The 13,326-nt window shown below is 42.5% G+C and overlaps 1 protein-coding gene across 7 annotated transcripts in view; it reads left to right on the top strand.

Moving 5' to 3' along the window:
- LNX1 (ligand of numb-protein X 1) overlaps positions 1-13,326 on the top strand; it is a 120,432-nt gene that overhangs the window by 104,539 nt on the left and 2,567 nt on the right. For all 7 annotated transcript variants that reach the window (XM_040065529.2, XM_040065532.1, XM_040065528.1 and 4 more), the window contains 2 exons: positions 4,951-5,128; positions 7,017-7,245. In XM_040065529.2, coding sequence (XP_039921463.1) covers positions 4,951-5,128; positions 7,017-7,245 — 407 coding nt within the window. The remainder of the gene's footprint in view (positions 1-4,950; positions 5,129-7,016; positions 7,246-13,326) is intronic.

Below are 13,326 nucleotides of genomic sequence, written 5' to 3'. Positions count from 1 at the left end.
CTTGCATTTAGTGCATCTAGACTCACAATATTCTCTTTGCTTAAGGCAGAGAGATGCTGTTGCTCAAGCATATGAGGTTTTAAGTAGGAACCAATGCAGTTAGAGTCCTGAAAACATGTTTCCTGAGCTTACTCAGTGTTATTCTTGCCACTTTAGACAGAGCAAGGCACATCCTTGCAGGAACTGAATTTGTTTATTTCACTAAATTTGAAGTCATATGTCTGGCTAATTTACATTAATCACCCTGAGTGTCACCATTTATGCAAACCTATGCAAGCTTGACCCTGGCCACCGATGCCAGGGGTGTATCAAGGAGGTGTGCAGGCAGGGCTTGAATTCATCCTGCTTGAAGGACAGCCAGCTGCGTCTTTAAAGGGACCTCTGGACCAAATATTTGGCGCACAGCTGTCAGCCAGGAGGCAAGTCTAGCTCTGGATTCTACAAATGTTAAAATATACCCAATTTTGCAGGTCTTTTAAAACTACATTATTCAGTGTTTTCATGTGTTAAATATACTAGTATATATTTTTAGTTTTCCACAAAGTCACAATCATAGCTCTTGTTAGGTGGGATCAGATTAGCATGAGTTAAAGCAGAAATCACTCAGTGTTCAGTACCTGCCACCAAGCAGCAAGTAGTACCCAACCAATCATGCATCTGCAAGGCATTACTTTCTAATGAAGCAATGATTTCCTTAGTAAGAGATGTGTAGGACAGCAATTAGCTTGTGTTGTTACTGTATGCTTCCTAGGGAACACCCAAGCACCTGCTAACTCTACCATGTTGGTCTGAGTAATTAATTGATAACCCATGGGATTATTTGGGAACAGGACTTGTCTCCCTCTGCTCTGAGATCCTCATTTTCTCTTCCTGTACCAAGAGGTGTTGGATGGGAGTTCTTGGTAAGTCAAACAATATTTTGGGTAGTTGTGAGATTGAAAGGACAGTGTTGGCTTTGTAGCAGTCCTTTAAAGACTAAGGAGTAAGTGCTATAATGACTAATGAATCTTCTCTTGTTGGATAGGCCACAGCTTTTAGGGGGATTTCCAGTTTTCCACAAGAAATGAGTACTGTATAAGCACATGAGTGGGAGTACTGCTGTGGGCTTCTGTCCAATGCCACCATTTGGACACTTTCCAGGGAAGATCACAGCCAAAAAATGAAAATTCTGAACTGTTCCTAACTCCCTTTAGCTTTGTGTGTACGTAGTAGAGGGCTTCTTTCAGAGAAAATACTCTGGCAGTAGGTCAGCAGCAGATCAGTACAGCTGGTAGGCACAATGAGCTTCAGGCACTGTAGATTTTGGTCTGATATAAACATTACTGGAGTGTTAGTTGGCCTTTTATAGGGCATGACTGTGTCAGTTTAAATATTTCATGATATTTTGTTGAAGGTTTAATTGAACGTAATTTGCAATTCAAGATCCTTAAACTGGCTTTGAAAGGTTTAAAAAATGTTATTTATTTTAAATAGGCATTATTGCAGGAGTAATTCTTGCAAGCCTAGGGCCTGTACAATGTCCTAATGCAGCACGTGCTCCTGCCCAAAACCAAGGTAATGCTTGTTGGCTGGACCTCCCTGTCAGGGGAGTCTCCTATATGCGTGTGGTTTGATGAGTCTGCTACCTTACTGCCACCAGTGGGATTGCTTTATTATGTGTGATTAATAGAGGATTGCTAGCTGCCTTGAATTCTGGTTAATTTCAATGGGTTTTTGTCCCCTGAGCTTACTGTAGAAGGTGATGTTAGACAATCAGGAATGCTCTCTTTGAGGGAAACTGCTCTCACTGTACAGCATGTATGTATACATCAGCTGAAATCTGCTCTCAACCCTTGGCTGTATCCAGCACCAAGGATAAGCTCTGGCTTTCAGCAGACGTCTGGCTCGTGCAGTGGCTCAGGAACTGCTTTGGGCCAAGCTGTTGGCCTCAGGACAGCCAGCCTCCATCTGTACGGCATGAGGAGGTGCCTCTCTTTCAGGCCAGTGGCAACCAGCCATGTTGCCCACAAGGCTCTGGATAAGAAGAGGAAGATCTCTTGTGACTGCGTCTTTCTCTGGTGGCAGTGATGCCAGGTGTACGGTGTGCCAAGAGATTGGTCCTGCCCAGGGTCTCATGGATCTGTTTTTCTCTGTACAGAGATAGAGGAAGCACAGCCCAAACTGTTCTGGCTGCTGCCTGGATTCAGAAAAGAGATGTCACAAGCACTTTCTTGTGCAGCTGAGGTTGCAAAGCCAGGCTGTAACACATAAACAGCCCCGATTCAATTCCTTTGAAGTCAATGGGACTTTGCCATTCATTAAATAGCACTCATTTTTAATTGGAACTATTTTCTTACTTCTTTCAAATGAATTGTCTAATACTTTAAGCAAAGAAAATGTTGCTGGAGCAGGCAATGTTTCCTGACCATATAACCAGGTTAACCTTCAGGTGAAGTACATTTTCCTAACAGACACAGCGATGTTTTTCGCCTACAAGACACGTGTTGTGGCTTTGATGTTGTGATAATCTGCTGTAAATATTTATTTTCCAGTAAATATACAGAAAAGGAGGAAAAAATAAAAAGAGGAGGAGATGAACTGTTATGCTTTTCTTCTCCTGACCTCCAAGGTCACTTCAAAATGACAGAGAAGGACAATTGTTTAGAAGATAATGCACCAAAATGCAGTCACTGATAAACACTGCCTTTTAACTGGTTTACTAGCTATTGATTATACCTCCAAGCAAGCTCTACGTGTGTTTACTAAAAAAGGCTTTGCTTTCCTTTTATCACTGCCTTCGTCTCAGTCAAGTCACCCCAAATCCTTTCTGTCTGCAGCCATGTAAAAAATGACATGGGAAAGAGTAGCTTCAAAGGAAGATTAGTCCTTTGTGGATCAACATACAAGTACTAGTACTTCTATAATTCTTCATTGAAATGTAGCAGGACAATTTGTTCCCAAACACTACTTAGAAATCTTTCTCTCTGTGCTGTTTCCTCAAAAAAATTGTGATAAAATGGTTAATTCTCTAATGTTTTTGTTGTCTGAGACTGGATGTCTGCTGCTTATGTTAGAGGACTGGTCTCTCACTCATAAACCCGGTTTCATATTTTGCTACAAAATTTCAGATTGCAATTTTGTGAAGATTAGTAGTGCCCCTATTCCACAGGCTTTTTCCCAATGGAAAGCCATTCCTTTTCAGGGGAAAAAGGATATTTTTGCAAAAGGTGGACAAAATATTAAATTTAATTTGCATAAAGATAGAACTATGTTTAAAATATTTACACCTTAAAGCTAAAGGAGAAAGGTTAAAATTATCTGGATCAGAGCATAAAATTTATCTGGAGCTGAACATTTTCTGAAGGTTTTAAAATCTTCAGAAATTCTTAGGTTTGTTTGCAAGCCTTAAGCCAAGTTACTCTGACATAGTGCCTGTGTTCTGCATGGACCAGGTCTACTGTGTCCAAAAAACTGCATTGTTTGGTTTTCTCCCAGAGACTGAGAGAATTCCTCTTTCCACTGAGCTCTTTGTCTTTTTGTTTCTGGAGCTCTGTGGCAGCTACTGTTCATCTGTTCAAGCACATAGAAATTTTTTGCTGAGCTTCTAGAAGGTCCTGTGTTTTGTTGTTAACATTGCATCAGAGAAATCTTGATGTGGCGATAGTTCCATCAAACATACCTTAAAAAAAAAAAAACAACCCACAAATTAAAGACATAACCTGCCCTACTCCCATAAAAATCTTCTTGCTGTGATCCTCCTTTGTCCAGCACTGTCACTTAGAGAGACGTTGTGGATTCATCTGCTCCACTTTCTCTGCTGCTGACCCAGGAACGAACGTAAAATGTCTTTGTGAGATGTCAGATTTCTAAGAAGAGGTTAATGTGGCTTTAAATGAGTTTTGTAGATTATTTTTGCATATTATAACTGTGAGGTCACATTTGTGAATGAGAAGAGTCTTTTAAATATACATTTGAAATATATTTAGAAGTGTACCATTACATATGAGCCTGGAGTGGATGATGCTGTTCCTGCAAGAGGCGCCGGGATTGTCAGGAGGACTGCTTATGAAATACTTAAGGAAAGCAAAGCAATTAACATTTAAATCCAGGTTTTAGTTGGCTTTCAAACCCTTCTGTAAGAACTGAGTGTATGGTAAACATGACATTCTGTTCACAGGCTTTGTTGGAGCTTCATTGCAGCAGTTCCCCATCCTGAGGGCACCTGTGGGTTTGTTTCACCCTCGCTCATGCACTAGTTACTGCATGACCAGCTGTGTGTACTTAACTTTTCCTGTTCAGGGGCAGAAATATGAGGATGACTGTCCTGAAGTGACCCTTCAAGCATAAGCACTAAGAGCATTCCACTTCCAGCATGGAAACTGCTGGCTCTTCACTGTAAACGTCCTTCTCTTTTCCTGAACAGAAACACTTATTCTTCAAGTGTATTTCCACCCATAACTTACACAGAAACACAGATATCTGGAAGATCAAAAGAAATATGTCTCTTCTAATATGTCCCCAATGGTTGCAGTCCTCAAACCCAAGAGAACTACTTCTCACTAAATATACAGATGATGCTCAGACTGCAAGCAGCAAGATAAGAAGCACAACCTGATAGTCAAAGATATGATGACCACTAGTGATATTGTTATCAAGACTTTTTTTTTTTAATCTACTTCTTTATTTACATTTCAAGGACCTGATTCTATTAGCTTTAGCACTAAAACCACTCTGGTTTTCATGGGAGCAGTGCCTGACTTTAACTATTAAAGCACATATTATCTTGGTTGTACCTCTGTCTGCAGATGCTTAAGCCCCTAAGGGAGGCTTGCCTTCCATCAGGCCATGTGGCTGGGAAGTGTCTTGGTGTTACTTCCACAAATATTTGTTCTGATAGAAAATGCTAAAGCTGTTGGGGAGGTTGCCATGCCCACAAACTGTGTTTTGTTGTTGCCACTTTCTCCATCACAGAGCACCCTTCACACTGTCACCTGTCATGAGAAGGTGGTGGCTGTCCGGAAAAATCACGCAGAATCACTGGGAATGACCGTGGCAGGTGGAGCATCTAACCGGGAGTGGGATTTGCCTATCTACGTGATAAGTGTAGAACCTGGAGGAGTCATCAGCAGAGATAGCAGGATAAAAACAGGTAAAAAGGGGGTATTTTGAAAGCCTGCTTTAAATCAAGACCTTCTTTTGAAAACTGAGGGATAGTGAAAGAGCTTCACACTCTGACATCTTCAGCAATCCTGTAGATTTTGGGATGTGGTAGATTAGAGGGTCTCAAGTCAGCTACCAGAAAAGGCATAATATGCAACAGTAATCACCTCTGTGAAGTAGGCTGTAGGAATATTTTGGTAGGAAAAAATAAGATAAATCGCTTTTCACAGGAAAACTAACTTGCACCACCATCTCCTAACTCCTGATACATTTATTATGCAAACTTCGTGCGTTTTTAAAGTAATTTTTTGTGCTTATTTGTAATTTCATTTAGAATTTGAATGAAATATACAGGAGCAAAATTATATATGAAGCCGCATTTGTGCTGTGTGGCTCAACACCATATCTGGAAACATTGCCTTTCTAACCCCATCTAGCTACTGATGTAACAGAGGGATAAAGCTAGTAGTTTCTCCCCTTCTGCATGAATAAGCTTTTAGACCAAGATGGGGGATATATTTTATCAGTTGGTTTCGTGGGAATAGCTGGGTAGCAGAGGAAAGGCGAAACTCTCAAGTTTCAGGATGTTACATCTTCAAGAGCCAAGTCCCTCAATAGCCTGCATCCTGCAGAGGCACACCTCACTTACCCTTCATCCCCTATGTTCTCCTTTAGTCTAGTCACTGCCTGGAAGCTGAAGGGAAATCCTGAGTTTGAGGGAAGTGAAGGCACCCAAAAATGGGGCAGAATAGCTGCAACCCAGTCAGACCCGAAGAGCCTGGGTCTTGGTGCCCAGCACCGGCACACATGGGAACTTCCTCTTTTGTGTCTGCTCAAAGAAACCCATGTGAGAACATGACAACAGGAGCAAAACTGCAGCTTTCCCCTTCCCTCCTGCTGGGAAATAACTGCCTCTCAGTGGGATATACTTTCCAAAAAATGTTCATCATGAGGCAGCATGGAAAACTCAGCCTAGTTAATTGGATAAAATCAGAAACAAATGAATATGTGATGTTATAATAGTGCCATAGGCCTTTGATTTAGAGAAGCTCATAGGCTGTTGTCCTTCTCATTGGGGGCAGACCACAAGAAGCAGTTAATGGTCCTATGGCAGTGACTGGACTGCTGGTGATACATCCCTGCCTGAAGAAGCATCCAGGCCAAGCACAGAGGGCAACCAGGAAAGACCTGGCCTTCTATGAAGAGTAGCAGAACACTTGGCACTGTGGCTGCATTCATGACATTAGTAATGTCCTTATTGCTCTTCCTGTAGTAATTGAGGTCATCTTTGCATTTTTCTCTGTAGCTGCTGTGCCTATATTATAAGTAAGGCATAAAGAAAGATGTTTTGGCTTGCAGCCATTTTAACAGGCATTAATATGAAAATAATAACATGTTATTCCACAAAGCAAACTAGGAAGAGCCAGTTGGAATGGCAGTCCTCAGCTAAGGGAGATCTGGGAGGAAAAAACAGCGAGTTGTCAGGTTTCAAGCTTAGGTTGAGAACAAATGTTAGCTGGAAGAGGACTCCAGAGACCCAGACCAGTACTAGGCACCAGTACCAAAACTTGTTGGTACAGCAGGACCCCAGCTGTTTGTTCAGCTCCAGACAGAGGACATCACTTGGAAAGAAACCAAGACAAATCCTCTGTACAGCCACGCAAAGTTTCTGTGTACAGGAATCTAGACCCTTCCCTCATGCCTGTGGGATGTTTACTAGCATATGCTTCACAGCCACGTTAAATGATAGGATTGGCAAAAAGCCTCTTAAGGCAGCCAGTTCTTGGCCATGGATTTGACTCACTTGTTTGTGGAGGTGGGAAGGGGATCCTGGAAACACTTGCAGGTTTTTTAATCATCCATTTTATTGGTCTCAGGTGACATCCTCCTGAATGTGAATGGCATTGATCTGACGGGAGTCAGCCGGAGTGAGGCTGTTGCCCTGCTGAAGAACACCAACTCCTCAGTGGTGCTCAAAGCCCTGGAGATGAGAGCATGTGAAGCCCAGGAGGAGCAGGGTCACCCACCACCCCCTGAGGACACACAGGTGACCTCTGAGTGCAGCGAGTGGTCACCGTCCTGGGTTATGTGGCTGGGGCTGCCACGGTAAGTCCACAGATTGCAACCTCTTGCTGAGGGGGAGTGGAAAGAAAGATTTGTATTTTCTGGCAATTCTTTCTTTTGGCTTGATTCATTGCACTGACATCTTAATTAAATCCAGGCTCTGTCACTGAGTTAACTCTAAATACCTTCCTTTTGTAAATGGGCACGTGGACATGGCAAAATAGACACACAGTTCCCCTTGCAAGGGAGGATAGGATACTGAATTGCTTCGATCTTGTAAATATATCTGGCACTTAGGGAGTGAAAGGAAAATCTTGCAGGGATGCAGGAGCTTGCTGAACTGGAGTCTAGGCTCAACCACCCTGCAGAAGGCAGAGACACCCCTCCTGCACCACTCAAGCTGCACAGCCCTTTTCCTTAGCCAAATCCAGCTGAATTGTTTGTCTTTACCCAGATGTTGCAAAGCTTTCGCAGTTGGCCAGTATCTCCAAATCACCTCTTTTAACCCCACCCCCGCCTGAAAAAAGTCCATTGGTCTTACACAGGAAGCAGCTGTGTTGTCATTTCAGCAAGGATAATAAGAGCCACATCGCCTGTCACTAAAGCTCTCAGTGTGCACGGTGTAATACCTACAGCTTCCATGACATTCCAGAAAGCGTGAAATGAGGACACATTGTGAATCTGTGAATATGCAAAGCTGGGATCACAGAGCTGAAACTGATACTCAGTTTTAAGGAAGGAAGAATTTATCTTATAAGTTCCTCTTGACTATACTCCTAACTCTGGCAGCAGTTCAGTATCTGTCTTTTACAGGAGGGCAGGAAAAGATGGTCTGCAGAGCAGGTGGGCTTTTCTCTAGGCACAGTTTCAGGATTCCTCTTCATTTCCTACTCTTGCATAACAGGTTTCCCTCTTTCTAGCTGGAGCCATTTTGAGCTCATTCACCTTGCAGCAACGTCTGCTTTGAGGGTCAGATGTTTTTTGGGGCTTGGTCTGAAGCTAATGACCGTATAACATGCTGAGGCACTGCAAGAGCAGAAGGCAGGCTGTGTGTCTATCACCCACAGGCAAACTGTTCCTCCTCCAGTGGAGAGGACTATATCTTTATACCTGTGAAAGAAAAGCAGTAAAAATGAAATGCAGTAAATGGATGCTTCTGAACTTGTTACCCCAGGCAATGGTAAATTTTCCTCATTCAGTCTCTCTGAAGACAGGGAGGCTCAGGGAGATCCTGCTAACTTCTTCTGCACTCACGAGCTTGACCAGGTGCTAGTGCATGGGTAATGCTCTCAGTGAAGAGACAGCAACAGACTAGAGGCCTTATAGAAGCTGCAATCTGCATTGTTGAGTCTTGCCTTCTATCACTATCCATTGCTAGATGGATGGAAACAATCGCTCCCTGCCTATGCCAGCTTCATTGGGCTGAGTAGAAAACCTGAGCTGCCTATTATCATCTACTCACAGCTGCCTGAAGTTCCCACTACCTTTGCATGGTAGAGGACATGAAGGACAGAGGTCCACAGTACTAGCTTGCACCCAGAGTTCACATCAGTCAGTTCCGCTTTCCCATTTTAGAAACAGTTTCTGAGCTCACTTTAGCCTTTCTCCTCTGAAGGCTGCATGTGTGAAGGCAATCCAACTCTTTTCATCTGAAGGAAAATCAGCCCCAGATTCAGCAAGGCTGAAGACAGGAGTTCATTGTAACTCTATCCCCAGCTGTGAGGCCGTGCACAGAGCACAGCGTGGCCCTTCTCCTTCAAAGAGACAAGGGGACATTGCTATGCTGAGTGCAGACACTGCTCTGAGCATCAGACTAGTGCCTGGGACAGGGACCAACGCGCATTAGGAGTGACAGAAACAAAGGTGATCTGTTTTCTTATTAGCAGCTGATTGGCTGAGCAGGGCCGCAAGAGGATCAAGTTTGGGATTGTTCTCTAGGTATTAGCTGACCCTTCTGTCTTCCCCAGCATAAGTGTGCTCACCCACTTATTGTTCTGATTCTTCAGGGCCCACATCAGATGTCCGAAAGTCCTTCAGTAAGTTCTCTCATGAGGATGAATATCATGTTAACTCATTCTGCTCCAGGTCAAGCATTTAACCTTTTTCTGACTTTCAGTTTGCTTTTGGCAAGGATCACATCTCACTAGATCCCAAGATATTGTCAGCAGTCTCATGATATTTTCCAGGCTGTTAGAGAAAATCATACTCTGCCTAAATACATGTCTGACAGGTTCATCTTGGAAAAAGTGCCTGAAGTGCAATTATGGGGCAAAATGTTGAGGCATCACCTACTTTAATTAAACAATTTACTAGAAGGACTGCTCCAAGATATGTGAGTCTAAGAATGTTTGGTACAGCTAATGGAAAAGTAGAAATGTCAAAATCATGATTATGCAGGATTACACAAAGTACTTGGGAAGATGGGCAGGAAGGGGCATGCCTATGTAAGACAAATTGAACAAATAGAAAAGGCAGTATAACTGGTAGGCCAGGAACAGGCGTGATTTAAAAAAGAGGAGGCTGGATAGCAGATTATTTAAATTCTTTAGAGAAGGGAAAGCTGTAGCTCAAGACAAATCCTGGCAGTGCAGTGTGTGCATCTGTTGACAGCAAGCAAGGTGGGGTGTTCAGAGGCAGGTTGACCTCACAACTTAGAGTGGGATGTTCAGGCTCAGGAAACTGAGGGGATGGGGAAGTGTTTCCTTCTTTGTTCCAAATCCATGAAACTTTGAGGAAAATCCTGTGAATAGTACCATAAAATGTGTTCAGTTGAACTGAACTCTAGAGCATCTCTACTGACTTCTCTCCAAAATCAATGAAGTAAAAACAGGCTAACATTAATAATAGTTACATGATTAAAAGTAAACTACTGTAAAAGCCTGATTTTCCATACTAGAACAGAACTCTTCCCTTCCCAGGCACTGCATGCATGTTACAGAGATGGGCACAGGCAAGAGACACAAATATTGAGAGTTAGGGAATTATAACATTTTTCTGGATGAAGTTGGTAGCAGCAGAATCAGACAAGTTATTTGAATCCTTGCACCAAAGCTCAAAGGCTTGAAAAAGCCATCTTGCTCATTCAACATTTGTGGCTCTCACTTAAATTTTGTTCTTTTCTTGTGAGATCTTAGAATTGGCTTTTCTCACTTTTGTATGGCTTGATAATGCATAAACAGCTCCTCTGTTCTTTCTGTAGTACGATCCAATACGTGGTGGTTATAAAATACGTGCACATGTGCATCTGACATCTGTCAAAACTTGGCCTGCACGCAAGCGGAGGGGCTGCGGGCTGGGCGGCAGGAGGAAACAGTGATGCAGGACCTTAAGCATTCTCGCCCGAAGACTTATTTCAGGGTAGCTAATTTAATTGTTTGTTGTTTAAGAAGACAGAACTCCTTTATTGGTAGAGGGATAAGTTGTTGTGAAGCATGCACAAAGGAAATAACGGGGAACAGCTGGCGAAAAGCATTTCCCCAACTCTGTGATGCTGCTTCTACCCTTGCTTGTTTTTCTTCTCTCCTTTCTTTGCTCTCCTCACATTTCCTTCCCTCAGCTAGTGCTTAAAAGTACTAAAAAGAATACTTTTTAGATCATCTTGTCATAACATTTACAAACATTAGTACTTCACACAAGTGCTTTTCTTCAACTGTAAAGTGAGATGAGAAAGAGACAAGGTGGCCAGAGTCATTCTGAAAACCTGGGGTTTTGAACAAGATGTAAAACATGAAATTAGGACAGAAACGCCTCCAAAGTAACTCAGTCCAGGCTGTAGGGCACTGGTGGAATAATGCTCAAATTACTTACTTGGCTGCCATTTGTGTACTGTAACGGGGAAGGAGAGAGTTATCCTTTTCATAGCTGTTATCGCTGAAATCCTCCTGCAGTTGGGCTGGTGTTCATGCCTAGAGCATAAGGCTACTTGTGCTACACGAAAATCAGCAGGAAATATACCTTTAACTACTTGAAAACAGGCACTTTTAAATTCCTCATGCATCACTGACTGATGCTTAGTTGCAGCATTGCTTAGGATAGGACCCTGTGGGTAGACACTGTATATCCCCAAATAGTGTATCTGAGGAAGGTTCACACATAAATTACTCCTTCTCCTCATCTTCTGGAGTATTTAGTGATAAAGACAGAAGACTTGTGAGCTGCTCTCTTCCAAGGAGATGGTTCTCCTTAGACCAGTTGCAGTTTAGTGGGTTATGGTAGTTTGGCTGGGTCAAAACACCCAGACTGGGCTTTCATTATCACAGAAAATTAAGCTACTCAAACATACTAAGCATCTTCATATGACTTTATTTCTTCTCTGTGGTACTTTGTAGCTTCTCTTTATGATTAAACAGACCTAAAAGAATGGACTCCCTTTGGGCTGCTCTTTGCTTAGGAAGAGCAGGCACCTCTGCTTAGGCACTGAACTGTTTGGAACAAGCAGTACCTGCATTACATAGAGCTCAGCTCTGCCTCCCAGTATCCTTTTCACAGTTGTGACAGGGCTGATGATGTACTGCCATGCTTATATCTCTACTCCATAGGATGGAGATAAGAAAATGTGGAGTTAAACGCATAAACACATCCTAGACTCTCCTATTCTTTCAAGAGTCAGTCTCTGGCTATGCAGCATGATGGCTTGGACCTGCCTGCACAACCACCCACAGCAGAGTGAGTGAAAAAGGGAAGAGCAGTAAACTCATTGTCAAAAGACAGGGAAATCCCTCACTTATTGTTGTGGCCAAAATAGACTTGGCTTTCAGAACAGAAAACAATTACCAATTTGGGTATTGGGAACCAAAGAAGACAAGCTTGTAAACATTTGGTGAAAAGGGGAGAAAAGGGGGTTTCCCAAACCGACCATTATACCAGCACCTCTTCTGATTTCCACGTCTCCACCGCCTTCTTGTCACAACAGGTTACACCCAATCCTTTGTGAGGCAAAAGGCACTGCAGGGGCTTGGAGTCACAAGAGAGTGGTTGCCCTCTGCTGTCCCTTGGTTTCCACGTGTTTTCTTTGCTCTGGCAGAGAGAACAATCCTAATGCTCTTATGCTGTGTCTATTTTATGTAAATTTATCATACACTTTGACAGCAAATATGTATTTATGCTCTCTGGACTGATGGAGATGGTGCAACTAATAACCTTATAGACTGCATGTATAGAATGCATATAAGGCATGTTTGGTTTCACTGCCTTTTATCCTCCTGTCTTCACCTGCTTGCCTACTACTTTTCTATGGCATTAGGATTTAGGTGATTAGCTTTCATTTTCAGGAATATACTCCTTAAGGCAGTGAGCGTAGCACTGGGCAGCAAAGACCTCTGCCCCCAAATCAACACTGAATTACAGCACTAATGGCTGAATCCTGGCACTGCTTGGTCATGACCTTGATAAGTACCATTAAACATAGAGGGTTTAAGTGATTTTGCACGTTGAAGAAGTCCACAGACGGTAAAGTAATAATGCCTGGCTGCTGAGGAAAAAGCAAATGTCACCTGTTTCTTACATTAGCAACCAGTGAATTCTTGTGCAAATATTACATACCTACCATTCTGGCAGCAGGTGAATATTTGTAGGCCCTGGGGGACTACTAGTATTACTGCTGTGAAAGACAGCAAATGCACTATTAAAAACACTAGGCATATCAGTCTTTAAGATAAAGGCTATTTATCCTCCTATAGAAGTGTCAGGTGCTTTTTAGAAACCTAAAAAGGCCCTGAATAGAGCTTGTAACAGTTGCCTGCTCTAGGTCAGCAGACCTAGATTTGGATTTGGAGAAGCAAGTATATTTTTAGTTATTTCAGTCATCCCTGGGGACACCACTAATGATAAGTTAGTTAAGAGCTATGGGCAGAAATCTCTATCACTCACTCTCCAACAAACACAAACTAATTTGGTTTAGGAAAAAAGAAAACAGAAATTAATGTACTTAGAGGATTAGGCAACATTTAAATCTAATAAGACTATTCTTGGTTTCCCCTATTCCTAGTTTTGTAACCTACGCTTTGATGAGCATAACATAGAATACAATCATAAAATACATTTGAAAGACAAATGGAGGGAGCAGATTTCAGTTCTCTTACTACAAAATCTTGTGTTAATCATTACAGTAAGGACAAGATATCC

Source organism: Hirundo rustica, chromosome 5 (genome assembly GCF_015227805.2).
Source record: "Hirundo rustica isolate bHirRus1 chromosome 5, bHirRus1.pri.v3, whole genome shotgun sequence".
Classification (NCBI taxonomy): domain Eukaryota; kingdom Metazoa; phylum Chordata; class Aves; order Passeriformes; family Hirundinidae; genus Hirundo; species Hirundo rustica.
The sequence above is the reverse complement of the archived record's forward strand: the minus strand, read 5'-3'. Positions and strand labels throughout refer to the sequence as shown.